Below are 24,885 nucleotides of genomic sequence, written 5' to 3'. Positions count from 1 at the left end.
AGAGGGTCACTGCAGTCGCCCGGATCCAGTACGTATCCAGACCAGATGGTGGATCAGCACCTAGAAAGGACCTCTACTGCCCAGAAAGACAGCGGAGACCAGGACAACTAGAGCCCCAGATACAGATCCCCTGTAAAGACCTTGTCTCAGAGGACCACCAGGACAAGACCACAGGAAACAGATGATACTTCTGCACAATCTGACTGGAATTGAACTACTGGTTTCGTCTGGTCAGAGGAGAACTGCCCCCCCAACTGAGCCTGGTTTCTCCCAAGGTTTTTTTCTCCATTCTGTCACCGATGGAGTTTCGGTTCCTTGCCGCTGTCGCCTCTGGCTTGCTTAGTTGGGGTCACTTCATCTACAGCAATATCGTTGACTTGATTGCAAATAAATACACAGACACTATTTAACTGAACAGAGATGACATACCTGAATTCAGTGATGAACTGCCTTAACTATGATTTTGCATTATTGAGACACTGTTTTCCTAATGAATGTTGTTCAGTGCTTTGATGCAATGTATTTTGTTTAAAGCGCTATATAAATAAAGGTGATTGATTAAATTCAAAGGGCTTTACATTTAGATAAAAACTACAAGGTAGCATAAATTATGACCATTTGAGAACAAAAAATATGTATGATTATATGTTCAAACACACCTAATAATCCTGTAGTAGTGCACTCATTTATCAGTATATGATTGGGTAAGGCCTTAAATTACTTCTTAAAGCCAGAAGGAACCAACTTTACATGAAATGATCAAAACTAAACAAATTGGAATATCACCTGATATTTAAGTAAACATTTTCAGTATATATAAAATTTTGCATAAGTATTCTTGCCTAAAACACTATAATTAATACAAAAAATATAATAATAATAATAATCAGGAGCAATAATTTGAGATATTAATTCCCATCTTTTGGACTGTATGATCTCCTTACTGTGACTCAGTGTTTCTTGAAAGTAACAGACAAGATATAATAGTACACAACAGACTCAGGCTCTATCAGTTTTAATTTGAATAAAAACCATACACCATACAGTTTATTAGTTTATAGGCTCCAGTCTTTGATAGATTATAAAGAGAAACAATAAAGCATGCTGTGATTTACTTATACAGTAGTTCAGCTATTTCATACAGTATGAGGTGCACTAAGGTTAAAAGCAGTTTACCATTAACCATTCATTTCCTTTACATTCTGCTAGTTTTATCATTCTGCTTGTTCAGTGGAGCTGCATCATCCTCTAAAAATATTCATATAAATAACTTTAGATTTTTGTGATAAAACTGATTGCCAAGCTCATAATAGCAATAATAGCATCATCACCGCTCAATCGTTTTCCCAGTTTAGTGCACATTGACCACTGTGGAGTTTTTGTTGCAGGCGGCTTTGCAGGCAAATGCTGAGATATAGATGGAGATGATGAACTGAGGAATGGTGAACACCAGCAATATTCCAATGATCCTCATTGTAAAATACTACAAAAATTGAACAAAAAGTATATTGAAGCAGGAATCATTTTGAGCTAAATATGAGAGTTGAGAGTATCTCAACAATCAGAATATATATATAGTCTTATACAGTAAATGCCTTACCATACAATAGATCTGTGTGAGGTACAGACTGATGTGCATGTTTTTATTTACTTAAAAATCTGCCATTGAGCCTTTTCCTGCAATGGGATCAGATCTTGAAATTGAGAAACAGGTCAGTCAGATTTGTGACCTGAAAATATTCATCTAAATATTTTTCAGTGAATAATGACTTAATTCTCAGCCTGTTTCGCACACAAAGCTATCTTATGGCCTGGAATATGTGCACAGATCATATGGACTGCTTATGTGATAACTTCAAATGTCTTGCCCCCAGTCAGTGTGATTGTATGTTACAGAGTGAGCAGTACAATCTTCAAAATCTCTCATTATGTGTTTTATGCATGCAGGTTAGGAGTTATATACGAGTGAGTAAATAATGATAGAATTTTCAACTGTGCCTTTAAGTAAATAACAGCTATTAAAAAAGAAAACACAAATGAATGCACAACTAAACATGAATACAAGATATTGTACATTGTGAATATAATACCTCAACATATAAACTTGGATGATCCATTGATATTAATGCTAATTGTATGCCCATCAGATGAATGGCTATCCCTGCAGTTATGGCACTGAACACATTTATTCCAAGAGATGCTTTAACCTGTAGGAACAGAATTTACGATACTATGATGGTGAATCAACCCGATCTCACGGCAATTCGTACATTTTTCACAAGGTGGCTTATTCGTACTGATTCGTAAGACCACACTCGTACAAATTCATACGATTGTTGCCAAATCATACGTATTTTACGAGTTGCACAATTCGTATGAATTTGTACGAATGACCTACACCTAACCCCGCCCCTAAACCTAACCGTCAGTGGGGTCGTATAAAATCGTACGAGTGAGGTCGTACAAATTGTTACGAATAAGCCACCTCGTAAAATACGTACGAATTGGTCGTGAGATAGCGTTGGGTGATTTAAAAACAGCTAATTTGGAGCAGACAAACACTGGGAAAACATATCAAAGTTAGATATACATTAGGCAAAACATTGGGTTACAGATGTTAAAGACAAAAACTCTGGTCCAGTTTGTTTTTGTTTTGTTTTTGTTTTTTGGTCCTTTTACCAGCAGTAGCTTTACAAGCTACAATGAGACAACCAATCTTTGCTAACAAATTATATCTAATCTTCTACATTTATGACAACCTGAGATGATTTAAAGTGCACACTTATAACTAACAATTGGGAAAATACATTAAAACAATGTGTTATGTATGTGCTGAATCAGTCGGGGTTATGCACATACCACACATGGATGATGTTTATTCTGCGCAGCGACAGACAAAGAGCCAGCACTCATGTACTGAGAACAAAAAATAAAGGACATTTAAAGATAATTCTGGAAACTAAAATGAGAAGACATAAAGTAAAACCATTAAATAAAACTTACAATAAGGGACCCCCAGTAGTTTATGCCGCTATAGTCAAGAATTGCAGAATAATTGTAGACACTGGAGGTAAGTATAACACCAAGTACGAAGACCATCCCTCCATTCATTATCTGGACAGTCTAGAGGGCACACATAGTTCAGGTATTTTATTCATGATGGCATAAAATGTGTTTTTGGATACAGTGATCTAGAAGAAATTAAATACTCAGAACATTCCCAAAACAATATTTTATAATTAATATTTAAATGTATTACCCCTAGTGCCTTTGGTTGTACTTTGAAAAATCCTTTAAGAGCTGTATTGTGATTTTTTCCTCCGGCCTCATGACCATCAACAAAAATAACAGTGTCTTGTATCACCTGTGGATTTACATCGATGACAACTGTAGGTTTGTCAGTTGAGATGTCCTTACCGCTTTCCATTCTTAAAAAAGTTTTGGATTTCTGTAATAAGCAAGTTTGTAATGTGCCAGTTGAATAAGAAATGTGAACAAAGGTCTGTGCACAAAGGAGAAATTATGACTAGTTAAAGAGGACAAAAATATCCTACTGACGTACTAAATTCTATTTCGTATCTTTTGAATAAACTGGCAGCCAACAGAAACAGAGATGGAAATGAGAAATCCACTTGAGCTCATCACAAGTAGATTTTCCAAAAGCTGAGGTAAATACTAACAAATAGTATGGTAACAGATGACACAACAAAAAATTGTAATAAAATAAACATCAATTTAACAACATGAGATGTATCATAAAATGTAAGAAGAACTAAGAGTAAATACAGTAATTTCAATGGAAAACCAAAGAAATTACTATATTTGTAGTGTCACAGGCAATTCTGCCAATGTCAATTTGTGGTCTTTCACAATAATTTATCAATAAATTGATAATTTTCACTTACATAAATTGAACAATATTTTACTAATAAATTACATTAAATGTCCTATATTAGATGTATTACAGTTCATTGCATAGCATAAGGAATTTACCCTTAAAAAATTTTTTTTAACTTTTTTTTGTCTTTTACTGTTCCAAATACTCAAATTTTCTAAGATACCTTTGTCCAACCTAATGTTCTAACAAATCAAAAAACATTTAAAATTAGTTTTTAGCACCACACAATAAATGAGTGACAACTTACACCAAAAAAATATATTTTGTCCAAAATTAAAATTAAATGACTGCATCAAAAATTGTATATACAGTACAGTAAACACACAATACAAAAAAGAACATTGATATCAATTTATAAAACATCTTACCTGAAATGAGATTAGTTGATGTCTGGTAACTCTTTTTCCGTTTTTGTGTGTGCTGACTCAAAAGACCCTTTAAGGAGGGGCTTGCTTAAAGTTAATGGCCACCGTCTTCTGAAAACCCAAAGCACTTTGGTGAAAAATAATGTTCAACACATAATAACTGGCAACTGATGATAGATAACATTTTTTTCTTCTGCTTAAATTGAATGCATTATTAATATTTATGCATTTACACAGGCCAATGATAATAATAATGATGATGATGATGATGATGTTTTTTTTTTTAAACCATACAAATAATAATAATCAGAACTGTTTTAAAAGCACTAAGATACATATATAAAATATATACCGGAAATTATTTCTAAATTAAATCCATTTAAATTATTTTTTCATTGGTTCAAAGTCCTAGTTACAATATATAACAGACTTTGCTCTGTTACTGCTTAGATTTTTGGCACAAAGAGTTACTTAGTCCACATTAGACTCCCAGCACAATATTCATTCTATCAACAACCAAAATAAGCAAAAACATTTTTGAAATCTAGCATTCCTGCAGCTGAAACAGTAGAACATGGCACTATCCATGTTAAAATCATGGCTTCAATTCCCTGCGAATTCAAGTACTGATTATATGTATATATTTTACAACTCAAGATGACTGTGCTAGTGCTACACTAATCAAGTTGAAGGTGGTTTACCATGGAGCATTTGTTGTTGCCTTAGTTCATTTCCTTTTGCCAGGCGTACATTTGCTGCCTTGCATTATGTAAGCTATTTAACCATAAAGACTTAACTTAAGCAGACTTGTTAACTTTGCAATATCAGTAAAAAAAGATAAAAAATACAAAAAATACAAAAAACAATTAAATAATCTGATGCACTTTTAAATTAAAAATTTAATAACTTCAGTGAGGGGTTCTCATGAGACAGAAGCATGTTTATGCAGATGGCACATTTAGATAATACAAATCTTTATCTTGTTTACCGAGGGTTGCGGGGGGGATCATCTTGCTGCTGATCTCATTTTTATAGGACATGTTGTTCATTTAAATGTAGTTCCTGATGAAAGTGGGAGATTGTAAATGTGGGATTTAGTGTCATCTTCATAAATGTTACTAAATCAAATGACTCCGTATTTATGTAATAGTTTATTATTGTTGTTCATTACTTCCACAAAAGCCTTCTCCCTTTCTGCGACACAAATCAATCTAAATGAGGACTGAGAGTCTGTCTTTCTTAATAAGCTCTATTGACCTGCAGACTCTCATCAGTCATCAATGATAAAGTCAATTGTAAACAGGCATGCACGCACACACACACACACACACACACAGCTGACTGCATAAGCAGTATTTATAAAACAGTAAAGCAGAAAGCTGTACTACTAAAAAGAAGCACACACTGAATTGTATTTGTAGAGGTAGAAATTATTAAACATCTTCTCCAAAAAGCATTGTGCCCAGTAAAGCAGTGTCAAGGTTGGGAAAGGTCAAGGACAACCCCCCAAAAGACTATTGATTTTTCTAATACACTTTTGTTGGTTTTAAAAACATCTTATCATAATATGTAGTCAATATTTTAATTGGATCAAAACCTTTGTCCTTAAACCTAAAACGTGTTTTTGCCTTGGGACAACTTTGATGAACTTTTTATGATCCACTTCAAAAATGTTGTCTATCAGTTATTTTTCATGTCTCACGTTCTGATTTATTTTCTCCTGACATGAATTAGTATGTGTAACTGCTAATGTTTGTTAGTATTTTTTTTATATATTGATAAGGTGACAAGTGTTTGTTTTGAATTTTGTTGCCCAACTGTAAAATATCACAGACCTTTTTTCTTTCTCTTTTTTCCTTTCCTTTAATATCTCACATAGTCAAACGGGCATCTTTTATATTCTGACCTAATGACCTCTCTACTTTGATAGATTGGAGCATTGATCTGGATGAAGCTGTCAGCTGTGCCTCACTGTGGTCTCCCTTTCAGTCTTTGCTTCTCCAAGGCTGTGCAGTCTTGTATTGATAATAGCTAAGCATTGACCACAAAAAAATAAATAATAATTCTGGGGCAGAAAATACTACAAACGCTGTCTGAACCAAAAGCTGGACTTGTTTTTGTTAAGAAGTTGAGCAGATCGTTACAATCCATTAAGAGGCTCTGTGTCCTCACAATTGATTCTCTGCTGACTTCCACAGAAGACGTGATGGATTTTTGCTAGTATTTTAAAAAAAAAATTGTCAAAAGTAAAGCCATATGTATATATATATATATATATATATATATATGTGTGTGTGTGTGTGTGTGTGTGTGTGTGTGTGTGTGTGTGTGTGTGTGTGTGTGTGTGTGTGTGTGTGTGTGTGTATGAAAAAAAACATAATAAATATTACAAAAATAAAAAAATATGACTAAATGGGATATTAAACATCTAAAAGTCACTCATTTTTGTCCAATAGCAAGACACACAGGTAAAGTTACAAAAGAGACTTGCCAGAGACTTTCTACATTGACTCTAAACATGCTGTGACATTTATGGAGGCCCTTTGAGATGAATTGGGGAAAGTCACATGAGAAAAAGCAATGGATTGGATGTAACTGGTTCGTGTGATAAATCCTGCCTCTTGTTTTCATGCTAGCTTTTGGTTTGAGTGAATAAAATGATAGTGTTATTGACTAAATGAAATGTTAAAATGTAAGTAAGCAACTCTCCTGCTTAGATATCACTGCTTTGTGTCACGTCAAAATAAAACATGATATTAAAGTCAAATGTCTAAGTCTGCTTTATTGTCAATTCTTTTACATGTACAGCACATACATACAGAGCATTGAAATTGCATTACTCTCAGACCCTTGGTGCTGATACAGATAAAATACAAAAATTACAAACATACAAATAAGGGCATGTTAAATATACATATATAGGTTGGGAGGGAGTTCAGCTTCCTGACAGCCTAATGATTGAAGCTGTCCTTCAGTCTGCTGGTCCTGGCCTGGAGACTTCACAGTTTCCTCCCTGATGGCAGCAGACTGAAGAAGCTGTGAGATGGGTGGGTGGGATCACCTGTGATACAGAGGGCTTTGCGGGTGAGACAGGTTCTGTAAATGTCCTGGAGGGAGGGGAAAAGGCAATGATCTTCTCAGCTGCTCTTTCTAAGCGTTGAAGGGTCTTCCGGCAGGATGCGTTGCAGGCGCTTTGCAACTAGTCAGGATGCTCTCGATGGCTCTTTGTAAAAGGTGCACATAATGGGGGCCGGGGCTCTGGCTCTTCTCAGTTTGTGGAGAAAGTAGAGATACTCCTGTGCTTTCTTGGCCAGTGCTGCGGTGTTGACAGTTCAGGAGAGGTCCTCTGTGATGTGCACACCCAGGAACTTAGTGCTGCCCACACTCTCCACAGTCGCACCATTGATTGGCAGAGGAACATGTTGAGTGTGCACTCTCCTGAAATCAACAACAGTCTCCTTTGCCTTCTCCACAATTTCTTTTGTACGTATTTAATATATTTGAGTTTCTCAGTGTGCCAAAATTAAACTGCATTTAAAACGACTTGAAAATGTGATATGGCTCGTGATATGGCTTGAAAACGCGATTACCGTCAGTTTTAAGTGAGGTTTTAAGTTTGATGAAAGATCTATTGTGCTTGTGAGAAGTATAAATAGCAGAAAATCCTGCTAGGTGTAAATAGAATCTATTGCACTAAGTGTAAACATTAAGTGTAACAGGGACGTGAATTTATACAGGTGCTGGTCATATAATTAGAATAGCATCAAAAAGTTGATTTATTTCATTAATTCCATTCCAAAACTTGTATATTATATTCATCCATTAAACACAGACTGATATATTTCAAATGTTTATTTCTTTTAATCTTGATGGTTATAACTGAAATCTAAGGAAAATCCCAAATTCAGTATCTCAGAAAATTAGAATATAAATTAAGACCAAAACAAAGAAAGGATTTTTAGAAATATTGACCAACTAAAAAGTATGAACATGAAAAGTATGAGCATGTACAGCACTCAGTACTTAGTTGGGGCTCCTTTTGCCTGAATTACTGCAGCAATGCGGCGTGGCATGGAGTCGATCAGTCTGTGACACTGCTCAGGTGTTATGAGAGCCCAGATTGCTCTGATAGTGGCCTTCAGCTCTTCTGCCTTCTTGGGTCTGGAATATCACATCTTCCTCTTTACAATACCCCATAGATTTTCTGTGGGGTTAAGGTCAGGCGTGTTTGCTGGCCAATTAAGAACCGGGATACCATGGTTCTTAAACCAGGTACTTGAAGCTTTGGCACTGTGTGCTGGGGCCAAGTCCTGTTGGAAAATGAAATCTGCATCTCCTTAAAGTTGGTCAGCAGCAGGAAACATGAAGTGCTCTAAAGCTTCCTGGTATATGGCTGCGTTGACCTTGGACTTCAGAAAACACAGTGGACCAACACCAGCAGATGACATGATCCCACAAACCATCACTGACTGTGGAAACGCTACACTGGACCTCAAGCAACGTGGATTGTGTGCTTCTCCTCTCTTCCTCCTGTCTCTGGGACCCTGATACCCAAAGGAAATGCTAAATTTACTTTCATCAGAGCACATAACTTTGGACTACTCAGCAGCTTTTTAAAGGGAGACGCTTCTGACACTGTCTGTTGTTCAATAGTGGACTGACACAAGGAATGCGACAGCAGAAACCCATGTCTTGAATACGTCTTTATGTAGTGGTTCTTGAATCACTGACTCCAGCTGCAGTCCACTCTTTGTGAACCACCCCCCCCCCACCCACCCCCCACACACACACAAATTTTTGCATGGGTTTTGTTTCACAATCCTCTCCAGGGTGCAGTTATCCCTATTGCTTGTACACTTTTTTCTATCACATATTTTCCTTCCCTTCACCTCTCTATTAATGTGCTTGGACACAGAGCTCTGTGAACAGCCAGCCTCTTTTGCAATGACTTTTTGTGTCTTGCCCTCCTTGTGCAAGGTGTCAATGGTTGTCTTTTGGACAACTGTCAAGTCAACAGTCTTCTCCATGATTGTGTAGCCTACAGAACTAGACTGAGAGACCATTTAAAGGCTTTGCAGGTGTTTTTAGTTAATTAGCTGATTAGAGTGTGGCACCAGGTGTCTTCAATATCTAATATTTTCACAATATTCTAATTTTCTGAGATACTGAATTTGGGATTTTCCTTAGTTGTCAGTTATAAAATCAAAATTAAAAGAAATAAACATTTGAAATATATCAGTCTGTGTGTAATGAATAAATATAATATACAAGTTTCACTTTTCATATGAAATTAGTGAAATAAATCAACTTTTTGATGATATTCTAATTATATGACTGGCACCTGTATTTTACAATAAGCAAGAAAAGTTGCAATAAAGATTATTATATATATATAACTACCTCCTAATTTTAAAACACCACCACATGTCACACACACAAACACACAAACGTTTGTTTTGTATTGCATTATGCCCATAGGTGTAATGGTTTTATACTGTACAAACTGTATATTCTATGGCCCTACACCAACCCTACACCTAACCCTCAAAAGATACTTTGTGCATTTTTACTTTCTCAAAAAAACTCAATCTGTATGATTTATAAGCGCTTTGAAAAATGGGAATGGGTTATGTCCTCATAAGTCACCTTCTCCTTGTATATATAAATGTATGTGTGTGTAAGAGCATATACATATATATAATTTTTTTTTCTTTCTTTCTTTTTTTTTTTTTTCCAGACAGGACCACTTTTGGCAAGTTACTTGAGTTTACTGAACACAATTTATCTTTGGCAGTACGGTTCCTTATGGGGGTTTTTGTTCCCAAAATTAACTGAACATACAAAAACTTAAACATTAACCCCCTCGGAACCATCAGCTTGGAAATACATGACAATTAAGACACTTAATAATGTCTTTGAAGTTAACAGTGGTAATCGTGTAGATGGGCAGTGGGAAGTCTAACCTGTAGTTTGCTGTTGAGGATGAGTGACTCCCAGCAGTGAGGTCCATACCATCCGTGACTTGAAAACCTTAGTAATCTGAAACAAAGAAGACAACAACCAGAAGGTGCACGGAATATATATATATGAGGTGGGTCTAGACAACTTACTTTATGCACCTAAATTCAACATTAATTGTCCTAATCAGTGTAATATAAAAAATAAATACAAAATTAAGTGAAATCTAATGTTGAATTATTGGCATATTTCAAAAGCTGTTAAAACATAGATATATATTTTGAGATGTAATATTTATTTCATAGAACATTCTGAAGGCATGTACTTTCAAAAATCAAGCAGTCAAGCCTGTCAAATTAAATGCAACAATGCAGTTTGATTTCGGCATGCTAAGAGACTCAAATATTCAAATATGTACAAAAAAATTTACATTTAAATAATATACTCGAACACATTTTGGAAGTATGACATTTAAAAATACTGTAAATGTGAATGTCTTTACATTTGTTTAAAGTGTATAAATATCCTGGCACCCCCCTGTGGTGTATTTGAGCAGCACAGGAAATGAGGCAGATGAATGGGGTTTTTAGCAGCACTAAATCAGTAAGAAGACACACAAATCCGAGAATTGCACACACAAAATGCCTTCACATCTCTTGCAAAATAAAACACTCTATTCAAAATATCACAAACACATCTCAAAAGCAAGCATTTGCAAACACCATTGCCATAATATTAATTCCTGTTCGATGTTTGTGTGTTACAGTTCATAGAGAATAGAGTGTTGTGTTTTGCAAAAAGTGTTTTATAAAATTCAGTTAAAGGCGTTTTGCAGATTTGGTGTGTAGTTCAGGTGTTTGAGTGTCAGGTTTCAGAAATTGTGTGACAAATAAAGATTTTGTGTTTAAGCAGTTGAAAAAAAAACTGAATTATGACACAAAAAAATACCACATTGTCAATTTCCAAGAACCCTGTGTAGAAAAAGAAAGAGAGTGTCTGTATCCATAAATGATCCAGCTTTTCTGCAACAGTCAATAAAATGTCAACAATGAGGCATACAGAGCAGTTAATTTTGAGCATTGCATGTGCTCTCTCTCTCTCTCTCTCTCTCACTTTCTTTTTTCTTCACCATCAATGAACCATTCACCAGCTAAAATAAGGAAGATTCTTCACTGGAGTGCTTTGTGTAATATGACCTTTCCGCCCAGAGGGAGATCAAGTTTTCTATTGTGCCGGTTGATCGTATAGTCAAAATTGCGTGCAAATTACACCTCAGTAGATGTAAACCGTGTCCATTACGAGTTAACAAAAGTAAAGAGAGAAGCAAGAGAGGCTGTTCATTTAACTAAGATTCTCTTTACACTGAGTACCTGCACCACACATACACATGCACATGCCTGATACTCTATGCATTCTTTAATGGGCTATTTTGAACAATTTGAGGAGAGTGGCTCCCTTGTTCACCATTAAACTATGGCCGGCCTCACTTAATAGCATGTTATTTAATGCTCTGTGTGTGTGTGTGTGTGTTTGCAAATAAATACAGATGGCTGTGAAAACGCAGATGCAGCAGTTCTTCTAGGGATGAGAAAAGTAATTTCTCACTATGAGTGTGCTGTGTCAGGACATGCACATGCACCATAAACAAAGGTCAAGAGGGAGAAAGTTACATGGTTAAATGACTATAAAATGAGGATAAATGACTGATAAAACATTATCCTCGGCATATGACCTTTTGTAGGTTTAAAGCGTTAGTGCTATTATTGAGAACAATGCAAACAGTTCCTCTGTTTATGAGGAGAGGGTAATCTGGTCAGCATTCACTCTCCCCGGTACACAAGCTGTCAGGCACGTGCACACATAGACATCAAAGCTGGCTTGAACACCTGCCCTTTCTTCTGGGGATTCTTTTTTTATTTTTTTATTTATTAATAAATGGATTTATATATGTGTGTGTTTCTGTTTGCACTTTCCCTATCAAACAAATAAAAAAAAAATCTAAATATCAGGTCGGGTCTGGAAATTTTGCGACTGTCAAGTTCCGATGGCTTTCTCCCCTCTACGTCTCCACGCAGGCACACACAGCGCACAGCACAGCAATTTAGCACAAATTGATCACCACATTATAGGCCGTAGACGCGAAGCCCTCCCTTTCTTTCCAGTTGAGTTTGTCTTACTGTGGAGGTGAGTGGTGATGAACAAAAGACTAAGCTACCTGTGCCTTGAATTTACTGCTAATTATCCAAAAGACAAATATAGTTCATTTGTCTTGTTAACCTCCATGACTCCTGAGCTACTAAGTAATAAGTTAGCTAAAGTTTAACTAAGGCAATATATTGTGGACATACAGACTATCTTAATGGAGAAACGACAGCTGAATACTGTAAAATTAATAATGTCATCATAATCACCACATTGATATGCAAATTAGCTGTTAAATTCATTCATTAGACACAAGTCATTGCAAATGAATAGGATAACCAAAATAACTAAAGCATATCACCACAGAACTTCCCCAGTTATTAATGATTTACATCAAGAGTCTTTTCCCGATGTTATGTTTAAATATCTAGAACATAAATTATGTCTAGAACATTTTACAATACAAAATATTTTTTAAATAAGTTTCTTGTCACATTCAAAATGGTTGTCATTGCAACAACACTAATTTGTGGAGATTCAGCTCATTCTGAGGTCCTCCAAAAATCTGAATGCATTATTTTTAAATTGACTGTTATGATAAACATTTTGCAATTTATTTTAAACAATTTTATTTTGCAAACAATTTATTAGCTGTAATATCATTGTGTTGCAAATAGATGCCTGTATAGCCCTAACAATCCTAGTAGCTAAGATATTGCACATAATTGTCACATAAATCACACATACATTCATTTGATTAGATTTGGATTTGAATGCATGTTAAGATATGATAAATGGATACTTTTTCTATTTATCTGTTTTGTTTTGTTTTTATATATATAAAAAAATGTGTTGTTGTTGCTTGAAATATTGATTTAAAGTGTCAGTTGTTAAAACCCTTGTTACACTAAACTACAAATAAAAAGCCTGATCAGTGGCATAAAAGTAATCAATACAGCCAATTAATCCTTTGCTACTGTGACTCTTAATGTTTGATATATATAGCACTGTAGTAAATTAGCTCAAAAGGGAAATGTATATAAATAATTATAACTAATTATGATTAGTATAGTAGCAACTTTAGGAGAATTTCATTTCCATCAACTAATCTGTTCGTCCAGCGGCCACAGAAAACATCCTTCTTATTGTAGCCTAATAATGCATAAGAGCATGTAGCAAGGATAAAAATCATAAAGGAACAATTAATTTGCAAAGCAGAATCAGAAACTCAAGTAATTTGTGGTGTACGAGTCGCGATCACCTTCTTCCAGGTTTGAAGAGTGATGAACTCCAAAAATATGTTATTCTGACTCTGTGGTGGTCGGGAGAGTTTTCTCCCAAATGAAGATGATGAAGAGCTAAGAGAGGTGTCAGCTGAGGTCCAAGGATCGTTGATAAATGTAAAGACAAGGCCGAAGACTGGTGCAGACCTAAGAGTTGCAGAAGCATTCTAGCTCACATCCTCATCTTCTCAGAATCTAACAGAACTGCAGACTGACTAAGGTGGGTCACTGATGTGAAAGCTTTATCTCCTTTTGAGCTCACACCTCCAGGAGGTCACAAAGCCAATGGTGACTTTCACTTTTGGAGGGAAAGTTTACGATTCTTTGTCTTAGAGCACTGTATTTTGCATATGTAAGTTGATTTGATGTTGATGCAAAATTACTAAAGATTCTTAGAACACTAAGATATTGCTTATGTACCAACAAATAATATACACTCTCGTTTAGATCATCAGAAGATGAATTCATAGATACTACACACGTTAAAAATAGACATATAGGTAAGATTACATGAACGAGTGGTTGTATCACAAGCATGCATAAAACAGTATACAATACAAAAGACAATATAAAGAAGACAGTGACAACATACACAATTACCTGAAGTATGTGTGTTCATTTGAAGAAAGCTTTTCCTATGAATTAATTAGAGAAGAGTCCATTTTCATCGGCATTTTGTGTCTGGTTAAGTAAGAGCTGCTCTGCCCGCATTATCAGATGGTTTGTATTTGGTTGCCATGGAACCAGTGGCCTGATCTGCCCTTTTGAGGTGTTATTTGCATTTCGGGGGAAGGGTCCATAGACCCTTATAGTTGGCCCTTTGTTTACGTGATGGGGCATTAGAAATTATTTGTTAAATATAACAAATTGTTGTGTGTCTGATTGGTCCAAATGCTACACCCGTTGACCTTCCTTTTTGTTGAGAATTGTTCCTGTAATCTGTTTTTGGTGAGTTCATGTTTCTGTCTGTTCAAATCAAGTCAGTTCAAATCTGTTCCTCCCAAGTCAACTCTGTTCACATCTGTTCATTCCAAGTCAACTCTGTTCACATCTGTTCATCCCAAGTCAACTCTGTTCACATCTGTTCATCCCAAGTCAACTCTGTTCACATCTGTTCATCCCAAGTCAACTCTGTTCACATCTGTTCATTCCAAGTCAAGTCTGTTCACATCTGTTCATCCCAAGTCAACTCTGTTCACATCTGTTCATCCCAAGTCAACTCTGTTCACATCTGTTCATCCCAAGTCAACTCTGTTCACATCTGTTCATCCCAAGTCAACTCTGTTCACATCTGTTCATCCCAAGTGAACTCTGTTCACATCTTTTCATCCCAAGTCAAGTCTGTTCACATCTGTTCATCCCAAGTCAACTCTGTTCACATCTGTTCATCACAAGTCAAGTCTGTTCACATCTGTTCATCCCAAGTCAACTCTGTTCACATCTGTTCATTCCAAGTCAAGTCTGTTCACATCTGTTCATCCCAAGTCAACTCTGTTCACATCTGTTCATCCCAAGTCAAGTCTGTTCACATCTGTTCATCCCAAGTCAACTCTGTTCACATCTGTTCATCCCAAGTCAACTCTGTTCACATCTGTTCATCCCAAGTCAACTCTGTTCACATCTGTTCATCCCAAGTCAACTCTGTTCACATCTGTTCATCCCAAGTCAACTCTGTTCACATCTGTTCATCCCAAGTGAACTCTGTTCACATCTGTTCATCCCAAGTCAAGTCTGTTCACATCTGTTCATCCCAAGTCAATTCTGTTCACATCTGTTCATTACAAGTCAAGTCTGTTCACGTCTGTTCATCCCAAGTCAATTCTGTTCACATCTGTTCATTACAAGTCAAGTTTGTTCATGCCAAGTCTTTCTTCATTTGTTTGGATATTTGGATTTCACCCTGCTAAATAAAAGCTGCACTTGGGATCATCACAACTCGCCTTCAGGGGACTGGTTTTTACAATAGGGAACCCTTTAATTACTAGGCCTATTTTAAATGCATCCCAGGATACACCAGAGAATGTGCAGAGCAGTAAAGAGTAAAATTAAATATAAGTTAATTAGAGAAGCTAAAATATAAATACATTTTTTTGTTTCACATTATTGGTAATTTCATAATTTCATACATTTTGGTTGTTTAATTGTTTTCATAATTTTGATGCCTTTATTATTGTAATAAAATGTGTAATTAAAGAATGAGTAAGTGTAGCCAAACCACTGATTGGTACTTTATAAATGGAGAAAAGCATGATTAATGTAATCTTTCTATTCACTACTAAAAAGAATTTAAACAACTGTTCACCTCATCCCTGTGTTATTTTTTTCTTGCACCAATCCACCTCCCTATCTCCTCTTTTCATCTCTCACAAGAGGACTTCATACTTGTACCTGTCCATTACGGACAGCAAGCAATGACATTCCAAAAATCTGTCATAGATGATTTAGCGTGAACATCGGGATTTGATGACCACACTTGCTATCAGTTCCGGATTATTGTTTGTGCTCTGCCAAGAGATAAGTATGCGGTTATCTGTTATGATCATGGTCCCAAACAGAAAGACACATAACAATATCTGCTGCATGTCTGTATTAGAGCCAGTTGCCTTATAATGAACAGAATGTCTTTTCTTTTTTTTCTTTTGTTTCATGGTAAAAGATGCAAATGATATTGATTTATCAGCACTTTGGCCAGTTGCAGCCAAAACATTTGCATTAATCTGAGCTACCAGGCAATTAAGGTATCCACATTTGGCTTTGCTCAGTGTGGGTGTATGTGTGTGAAAAAGAGCTTCATGTGGATTTTTGTTTTTTGTGGTCAGTGAGATTATGAAGAAATACAACACTGGAATTATGTGTGAAATGTGTATGTGAAAGAAAGTAAATAATATTTCATCTTCTAATCCAGACATACAAAAACAGAGAAGAGAGCTGGACACGCTGCCTTTGTCTTTGCAAGGGTTTGTGAGGTAAGAAATTAGTAATATATAATCAGTTGGGAAGGTTATTTTGGAAATGTAATAGGTTATAAATTATAAATTACCCTATTTAAAATGCATAATGATTAGTGTAACTTCTAGTGTCAATTACTTTGACACTAGAATGTAATGCAAGGCTAATTACATTTGATTACATTTTACAATTTCTAATATTTTAAACTGTTAATCATTTTGAACCATTTAATCCAGGCAAGGTAACATTACAGTAGCACTTAACACTGATTACTGCCAGTGTTGAGTACTGACTTTCAAAATCCTTTCAAAATCATGTGAATTAATATTACTAAGTAAGGGATAATGTATATATTTATTTTGCAATAACAACTGGCTGGATGTACAGTACATTATCCCGCTTATTACATGGCTGCTTGCCTCTAAAGTAAATAATTAGACACGAAACACTGATCTGAGTTGAAATATTTGAACACAAAGCTTCCACAAAGAAAGCAGTTGCTAGCAAGCGGCAAGTTCAAACTAGACATACATTTAAGTAATACAGTGCAGTCATGCCACTTTTATTACACCACATTTCACCACATAAATAATGAATTACTGGTACTTACAGTACTAGTACTTACAGTACTAGTCTATTATTCATCTCATAATCCATACAGTGTACAAAGCGAAATGGCAACATCGGCATTTGTATGAAACGACAGAGCAAGTCCACGATACCAGGATGACAGAATTAATAAATTGTACACATACTGTAATATAGAATTAAGTTTTAATATTTTATTAGCTAACCAAATGTAAATCTTCCACCAAGAAAAATTGTTCCTAGCAATTACATTTTAGCAATTTAAGTTTCCCCAGATGAGTCTGTGTTATTGGCTTTTACCAGTTGTTATTGAGGAATAACATACCTTGGAATGTCAGGACTGATTGAAGTAATTCTGTTACATGTAACTAGTTACTCCCCAACACTATATATATAATTATTATCCACCTTTTTCTTCAACGCAGAAGTAAGCATATGGGCGAGACTTCGGATCATTAACCACAGTTAAATAATGAGAAGAATAACAACATGAACTAAAAGGTAAAACCAGTGTGTTCATAATTAAGATAATACATTAAAATAATATGGCAAGGCACACCAATTTTCAATATCAAGAAGCAAAACGAACTGTTGTCTAGAATTTACACATCTAAAAATAGCTGGACAAATAGAATTTAAAAATGGCCGCACCCATTTTTATGGCAAGAAAAAGGTGGATACATTTATTAGTTTAAGTAAATATAAAGCTTTATTTATACAACTTCCTACAATTCACAAGATATTTCCTACTTGGAACAAGGATTTTCTGTTATTATTATTTTTTATATAGTCCTGTAAGATAAAAACAAGATTATATGGTATATCATTTAACTTCAACTATAGTAAAAATAACATGGCATATTTTATTAAAACTTAATGTGTAAGTAATAAGTTCCAGAAGCTATAAATACTGTTAAATCAAAGGTGGATTGAATCAATATTGCTTTGTCAACACTTCTTCCAGATTTAATGTAGAGCTTCATTTTCAGCACTGGAAGTTGCGGTTGCCACTGAGGCTAAACGAAGAAGCAATCATGCATCGAGTACTTTGGCATCTATCCCTTGTTTTCATTCCTGTCAAATGTGAAATATGACACTACGATAAGGTCTAATGCTATTTGTAATCATTATCTCAGTACTCTTGAGCACTCAGTTCTGATTTGGTCAGTCGCATATCCAGCAGTCTGATATTTCCTATTATAATATTTACTGTCATCCAATTGCAATGGCATATATCAGATCACCCATGACTCCTGGCATTAACTGAAACACCAAGCTACCAGAACATGCCATATCATATCACACTGCAGACTCATGCTAAAGTCCCTATCGAAGATATGTATGTGTGTGTTTACATTTGGACACAGACACATTTTGTATTATTTTAGCTGTTGACCAAAAACATATTCAAGTTACAGTTTATATAATTTATATGGGCTTAAATTGCACACTCTGAGCTTTAATTTTGGGGGTTTAGTTCTCATCTTAATTGAACGAAAGGTTAAGGTATTAAAGCTCTTTAATATGTACCTCCCCCCTTTATCAAGGGACCATAAGTAATTGGACATTTAGCGCGAAAGCCATTTCATAGACAGATGTGGGCTATTCCTTCATTATTCCTACATCAATCAAGCAGGTAAAAGGTCTGGAGTTGATTCTAAGTGTGCGATTTGCATTTGGAAACTGTTCCTGTGAACCCACATCATGTGGTCAAAGGAGCTTTCCATGCTGGTGACAATTGTTAGGCTTTAAAGACAAATCAAATCCATCAGAGAGATAGCAGGAGCATTAGGAGTGGTCAAATGTACTACATGTGAATGATCAGAAGATCCTATCCATGGTAAAGAAAAATGCTTTCACAACATCCAGCCAAGTGAAGAATTCTCTTCAGGAGGCAGATGTGTCACTTTCAAAGTCTACAATCAAGAGAAGACTTCACAAGAGCAAATACAGAGGGTTCACCACAAGGTGCAAACAAGGCCTTTGTATAAAAATGGTTATAATTCCTAAGCTTTTTATGTTATATATTTGTTCAACCCCTTGAATTATGCACCTCAATTTGATCTTAATTGTCTCATTTTATTATATTCTGGTGGAATATACAGAGCCAAAATTATGATATGTATATATAATTATGATACATTAAATACTTAGAAACATAGTTTAATAATTTGTCAATGTACTGTTTTATTGTATAGCCTTTTATTATTTTTGTTTCATTAATAATAATGAGCAAAAAACGAAAAATTCGTTTGAAGTAAGGGGAAAATCCAAAAACCTTTTTTTATATATATAATGTGGGTATGTATTCTTTGTTCTTTTAATAAAAGTTTAATATAAGCTACTTTGTCAGTAGCCTATTGCTGTTGTGTGTGGGATTAATTTTTATTAATATTTTTCACTAAGAGTAATACTGAATCAATCTTAAGTATTAATTATCATTGTAGGCTTAGGGTACTTTTTTCTATGAATTTTAATGAATATACAAATTAATAAAATCAGTTTTATTTTATTTTTTTCTTGGGCTAGAAAAAACCCTCAGCAGCCCTACTTCCCATGAATATACTTATTTGTGCCATTTACTTCTAGATAAGTGTACCTCTGTTTGTTGTCCTGTTCCCATATTAATTGACATAAAAAATGTATCTTTTACCACATTAAAATCGTTATAGTTTGTAGTATGTCAAGTCTCGTTGCCCCCATTTATTCATGAAAGCGTCTCCTTCAGCGCTAATGCATGAATTGATTAGATTTATCCTTGCTCAATCAAAATGAATGACTATTTCATTCACATTCATGTATTTTCCTTCAGTAATAATCTCCTAACGAAGTTCTCAGTAAAACCAGCTCTAATTTATAGGGCCTCTGCAGGGCCCACAGTGACCAGCTGGATGGGTCAAGTGCACCAAATGTACTTACGGTTGCTATGGAAGTGTTCTTAAAGAGGTCACCTTAGAGATGGAAGGAAGGAATGGAGACATGATAAAAAAAGAAAGTTCTGGTTAGATGAAACTCATGCAAATTGTACTGCCAGGAGTGGGTAGGAGGTGAAGAGGAGAGTGGGAGAGAGAAAAATAGGGAAGGAGAGTGTGTGTGAATCTCAATGACTTATTGAAGTGAGTCTAATTAATCTCTTAGTAGCTCTCATCTTTCCTCCAGATGCCCCAGGGACACAATGTACCCTGTGTGTGCATGCATATGTGTGTATGTGAACACATGTGTTTTTGGTTCAAGGATTAACTTTAAGACTATCAGAGCAGAAATGCACCCTGGGTGGAACATCAAAACCCAAGCACCCCATGTCAGTGGGGAAAAAATCACTTTGGCAGTGTGTGTGTGTGTGTGCTGTGTGTGTGTGCTTGATCTGTAAGAAAATGCATGTTCCATTGAGTGTTTATGAAAGTGTAGGGGAACACACAGACTATTTCTTTAATTTCCACACAGCGGGAGCTTAACACACTAATGTACAAATCCACATTCCAGCTGGACCTACATGACTCATTTAGTCACGTAGGTCCAGGATAACTGACTCAACAACAACACTACATTTCACAAAATAAATAAATAAATATATAATATATAAAATTATGGTATTTAGCCAAGGTAATTTTGGTATTATGGTCTATATTATGGTCTCTCGTTGGGGGGGAGTGAATGTACAGCTCTCTCTTCCGCCCACAGTACCATGACTGAGGTGAGACCCTTGAACAAGACACTAAACCCCAGACAGCTGCGTAGGTGTGTGTGTTCAATGCTGATGGGTTAAATGCAGAGCAAAAATTCTGAGTATGGTCACAATACTTGGCCACATGTCATGTCACTTCACTTTCATTTTCACTATAATTTTTATTTTTTTATCTATTTTATTTAACCTTTATTTAACCTGGAAAGGTCCCACTGAGTTACAGTAACTCTTCTCCCAGGGATTCCTGGCCAAGACTGGAGGCCAAAAGTTTCAATAGATAAAAGACAGGACATAAATTACATAGTACACCACATATCTCTATACATACTAGAAAAGAAAACAAGACATTAACGACAGCAAATACAAACATACAGGTGTATAAGATACCTAATTCAAAACAATTGCACTGTTCGGTCAGAGTTGACTTTAAAAGGTTTTTAAAAGTATTAATAGATGGAAGTGATACTATATTTAAAGTGTTCATTCCAGTCATAATAGCCTACCTGGAGAAAGATCAGGTAGCATTTTCATTCCCACCTCAGTGGCTGTCAGAGGGTGCTGGAAGTATGTGATTACACATCCATCAACCAAAATGTCAATCAAACAGTAAATAAAACGGTGGCCTACCTTAAAAAAAAAAAAAAGAATATACATCAAAATGTTTTTATTTTTGAAAGAAGTCTCTTAGCTTTTTAAAACTGCGACTTTTTAAAAATAGAGTAAAACCAGCCATATTGTGAAATCTAAAAATTTATCCACCACTTTTTCTATTTTAACAAATTTTAAAACCACCTTGTGATGGCAAAGCTGACATTTCAGCAGCTATTACTCGTCTTTAATGTCACACATTCTTCAGGAATCGTGCTAATATGCAGATTTGGTTTTAAGAATTTCAACTTCAATTTCAAGAACAGACAACTTACACATAAATTCCCATAATTTTAAATCTTGACTCTATGGTCTCTATTCTTCCTCTCAAAACATTGTTAATGACTTTTTTACCCATTACAGTTAATTAGGATCTCAAAATCTCCATGTTTCAATGAGTTCCATTTATCAGAGTCACACATTATCAGCTGATGAGAGCTTCCCCAATTATCCATTGGCGTATCCAGGGTAACCCTCTGTCAAATGGAGGATGGTTTTTTGTATACAAGCATCCCCCATGCCTTTGACAGGCATTATAAAAGAACACCACTGATTGTGGACAAAATAGCAGCTATTAAGTTTGATCAATATACACTAATATCATTGTGATGCAACTAAGAAACCTGATTGAATACAAATGATGCAATCAGCTGTGCAATAAAAACAATATTACTTAGCATATTCACATCCACAATCATCTGCCTCAATGATTTAGAGCACATATCTTTTGTCTGCTCACAGTGTTGCACATTAGAGAAGTCTTCCTGACAATAACCAAGATCTTATTCTCTTTCTCTTATTTCGTTTTATTCTGCTGTCTCAGAAAATCAACATGATGCCTCCCAGCCAAGTTCCACACACACACGCACACGCACACACACACACACACACACACACAAGCCACACATTCTCCTTCAGTGAGTGAAATGTACACAGTATTACCATCTGGACAACAAAGAATCCTTACAAGGCGAGCCTGGACACCATCTCCCTCTTACAAAATATGCATAGCACAAATAGGCATGACATTGACTTTTATCAGTTTTTAACCATTCACTTTGATTGGCTGAACTGTTGTCAAGTAAATAATACTAATCTGACAGAATAAATGTCTATGCCATTACTCTACTAAGATGTCTATGCCAAATAAATCAATGGCAGCTGGTTTGCTTAAAATCTCTCGCTCACTGTCTCTGCGTATCTATTTATCTGAGCGTTCGTCTCGCTCTCCAAGTGAGTCAAAACCAACAGAGCTTTATTGACATGACTGTAATCATTACAGTATTGCTAAGGCATTCAAGTTCTTACATAGTACAGGAGAACAAAATAAAGTCGGTTGAAGTACATAACAATAAACAAATTAATGTGTTCATGACGTATAACGTGTGTTGAGAAGTTGTATATATAGTATGCTTACATAAAACACACTCAGACTGAGACACACACATATACACCTTCAGAGCAAATCAAAATGACCTCAGTCATGATCATTGCTGCATGCCTGCCACTAGACAAACATGAGTAATGCTCAGATAGTTCTTCCAGTAACCCTTTAATAATTAGTGTAACACACAAACACTCACACGCAGATGGCAATGTAACAATTAGCAGTTGATAATCTTATTTCTTTTGCTGTTTAACAGTAACTATGAAAGGTTATTTGGTTGGTTGCACAGTATTTGCATTTAGCATCACTTTTTTTCCTGCAGTCTGTCACCCAATCAGAACAGACATGCCAGCCATTTTTGGATTATGATCCACCGGAGAACATCTGCTCTATTTATTAGTCTTTTTTGAATCCTTATGTACTGTGCTTGTGCGTGTGTGTGTATGTTATGTGTTTTTTGTTATTGTAATGCACACACACACACACACACACACATACACACACACACACACACATTTGTTTCACACTTACTTTAGGTATCAGTGTCTGCCTGCTGTTATAAACGTATGTGTGATGGCTTGAGGTTTGGCCCCGAGTAAATTCTTTAGAATAGAGTGTAGTCTATGACGCAATAGCTATAGATAAATAAATTAATTCATTAAAGAAAAACAGTGTCTTATAAATAATTAGGCTATATTGTTCTCGCCGGGAAAATAAAAAATTTCGCCACCAGAAAATGACAGCGCAAATGAGTCGCCGCCCCACAAAAATTCATGTATTTTCTTCCATTCTTCTGGGTAGACATTAGGACCGCGCAGACTATACGTCCCCTAAACAACGGGAACGGGGGATCGACCCGGAGATTATCCAGCCGACGACTTTTTGCACTTCTGATCCAAAGGAACCGGTGTGACTGGAGTTTACGCATCACTAAGCACATTTTATCCACTTAAATCATACCTTCTCCGGCTGCAGAAAGTGTGTGGCTCACTTTTTTGCCTTTCCCGTGGAGGAGGACCCACTGTTGATCTTATATACCACTCTCTCTTTGTGCGCCCTCCCGGTTCTACGTTCGCCAGACGCGAAGCAGAGCCGCATCACCATCATCATAAGCGCTCGCGCTCGCGCTGCCTCTGTGTCTCTGCGCCTGCATTCGGGACCAGTGTGCCCTGCTATCCCACCACCATGAATTCGGATATTAACATGTACTTGGGGCGGGAGAAATCGGGGATCATGCGAAAGAGAGCGCTGTTACTCAGGAAAGGCTGCAGTTTCGAAATAACGAGGTGAGTTGATATAAGGGGAAGGGGGTTCTTGTGGGGAGTGGGCATTTTCAGAACACCGCATCATCCGGTTACCGGATGGTTGGGTTGTAAATTATCACAGCAGTGTGTATGGCATCTGAGATAGACATGTTTTACTCAAGTGTGCGGATTTGGACGAGCTTTCAGATGCATTTGGCATAGACCAGCAGCATATTAAAGGGTCTTAAGGCTGTCGCTAGGGATCCCAGAATCAACATAGCTTTATTGGCATGATTTTCAGCATATATTGCCAGAGCATATACAGCACTTAAAATATAAAAACAGGCAGAACATGGAATGGAATAGAAAATACACAATACAGATAAAACAGAAAATAAACTAGTCTTAGAGGGTCATCTAAAGTGAGTCCTGGTCCTTAAGCACTGAGACATCAGCCTCCAGAAGCAATAACTCATTTTTTCATCGGGATTCCCTGTGAACAGTTGGAGGTGGGGGAGGTGTACTCAGACAGTAATTATTGAGAATGGTTCCTTCCTATAAATGCGTACCTCAAGTATCGACCCGTTGTTCTCATATTTGCAAGAAGATTGTGTTTTCAGTGTCCCATTTCTCTCAGTGAAAGTAAAGATATAATGATGGCAGTGTTAAAGCCCATGCTCAGTAATGGTAGTGCATCACAAACAAAGGTGGTTTAGTACATGAGCCATAGTGTGTCTG

The 24,885-nt window shown here is 36.1% G+C and overlaps 2 protein-coding genes across 4 annotated transcripts in view; one reads left to right on the top strand and one right to left on the bottom strand.

Annotated features, from left to right (window-relative positions):
- Nucleotides 1–1,014: 1,014 nt before the first annotated feature.
- LOC113049390 (membrane-spanning 4-domains subfamily A member 4A) lies at nt 1,015–23,988 on the bottom strand. Its single transcript, XM_026211697.1, has 8 exons — nt 23,864–23,988; nt 10,227–10,302; nt 4,267–4,374; nt 3,260–3,448; nt 3,004–3,123; nt 2,860–2,916; nt 2,091–2,207; nt 1,015–1,483 (listed from the first exon to the last, which is right to left on the bottom strand). Exons 4-8 carry the CDS (start codon nt 3,425–3,427, stop codon nt 1,352–1,354), a joined length of 594 nt encoding a protein of 197 aa, XP_026067482.1. The 5' UTR covers nt 3,428–3,448; nt 4,267–4,374; nt 10,227–10,302; nt 23,864–23,988; the 3' UTR covers nt 1,015–1,351.
- Nucleotides 23,942–24,885, top strand: part of garnl3 (GTPase activating Rap/RanGAP domain like 3) — a 55,379-nt gene continuing 54,435 nt past the window's right edge. The window contains exon 1 of one of the 3 annotated variants that reach the window (XM_026211692.1): nt 23,942–24,189. In XM_026211692.1, coding sequence (XP_026067477.1) covers nt 24,089–24,189 — 101 coding nt within the window. In that variant the 5' untranslated portion in view covers nt 23,942–24,088. The remainder of the gene's footprint in view (nt 24,190–24,885) is intronic. The other 2 variants (XM_026211695.1, XM_026211690.1) reach the window with 2 other exon arrangements.

Source organism: Carassius auratus, chromosome 30 (genome assembly GCF_003368295.1).
Source record: "Carassius auratus strain Wakin chromosome 30, ASM336829v1, whole genome shotgun sequence".
Taxonomy (NCBI): domain Eukaryota; kingdom Metazoa; phylum Chordata; class Actinopteri; order Cypriniformes; family Cyprinidae; genus Carassius; species Carassius auratus.
The sequence above is the reverse complement of the archived record's forward strand: the minus strand, read 5'-3'. Positions and strand labels throughout refer to the sequence as shown.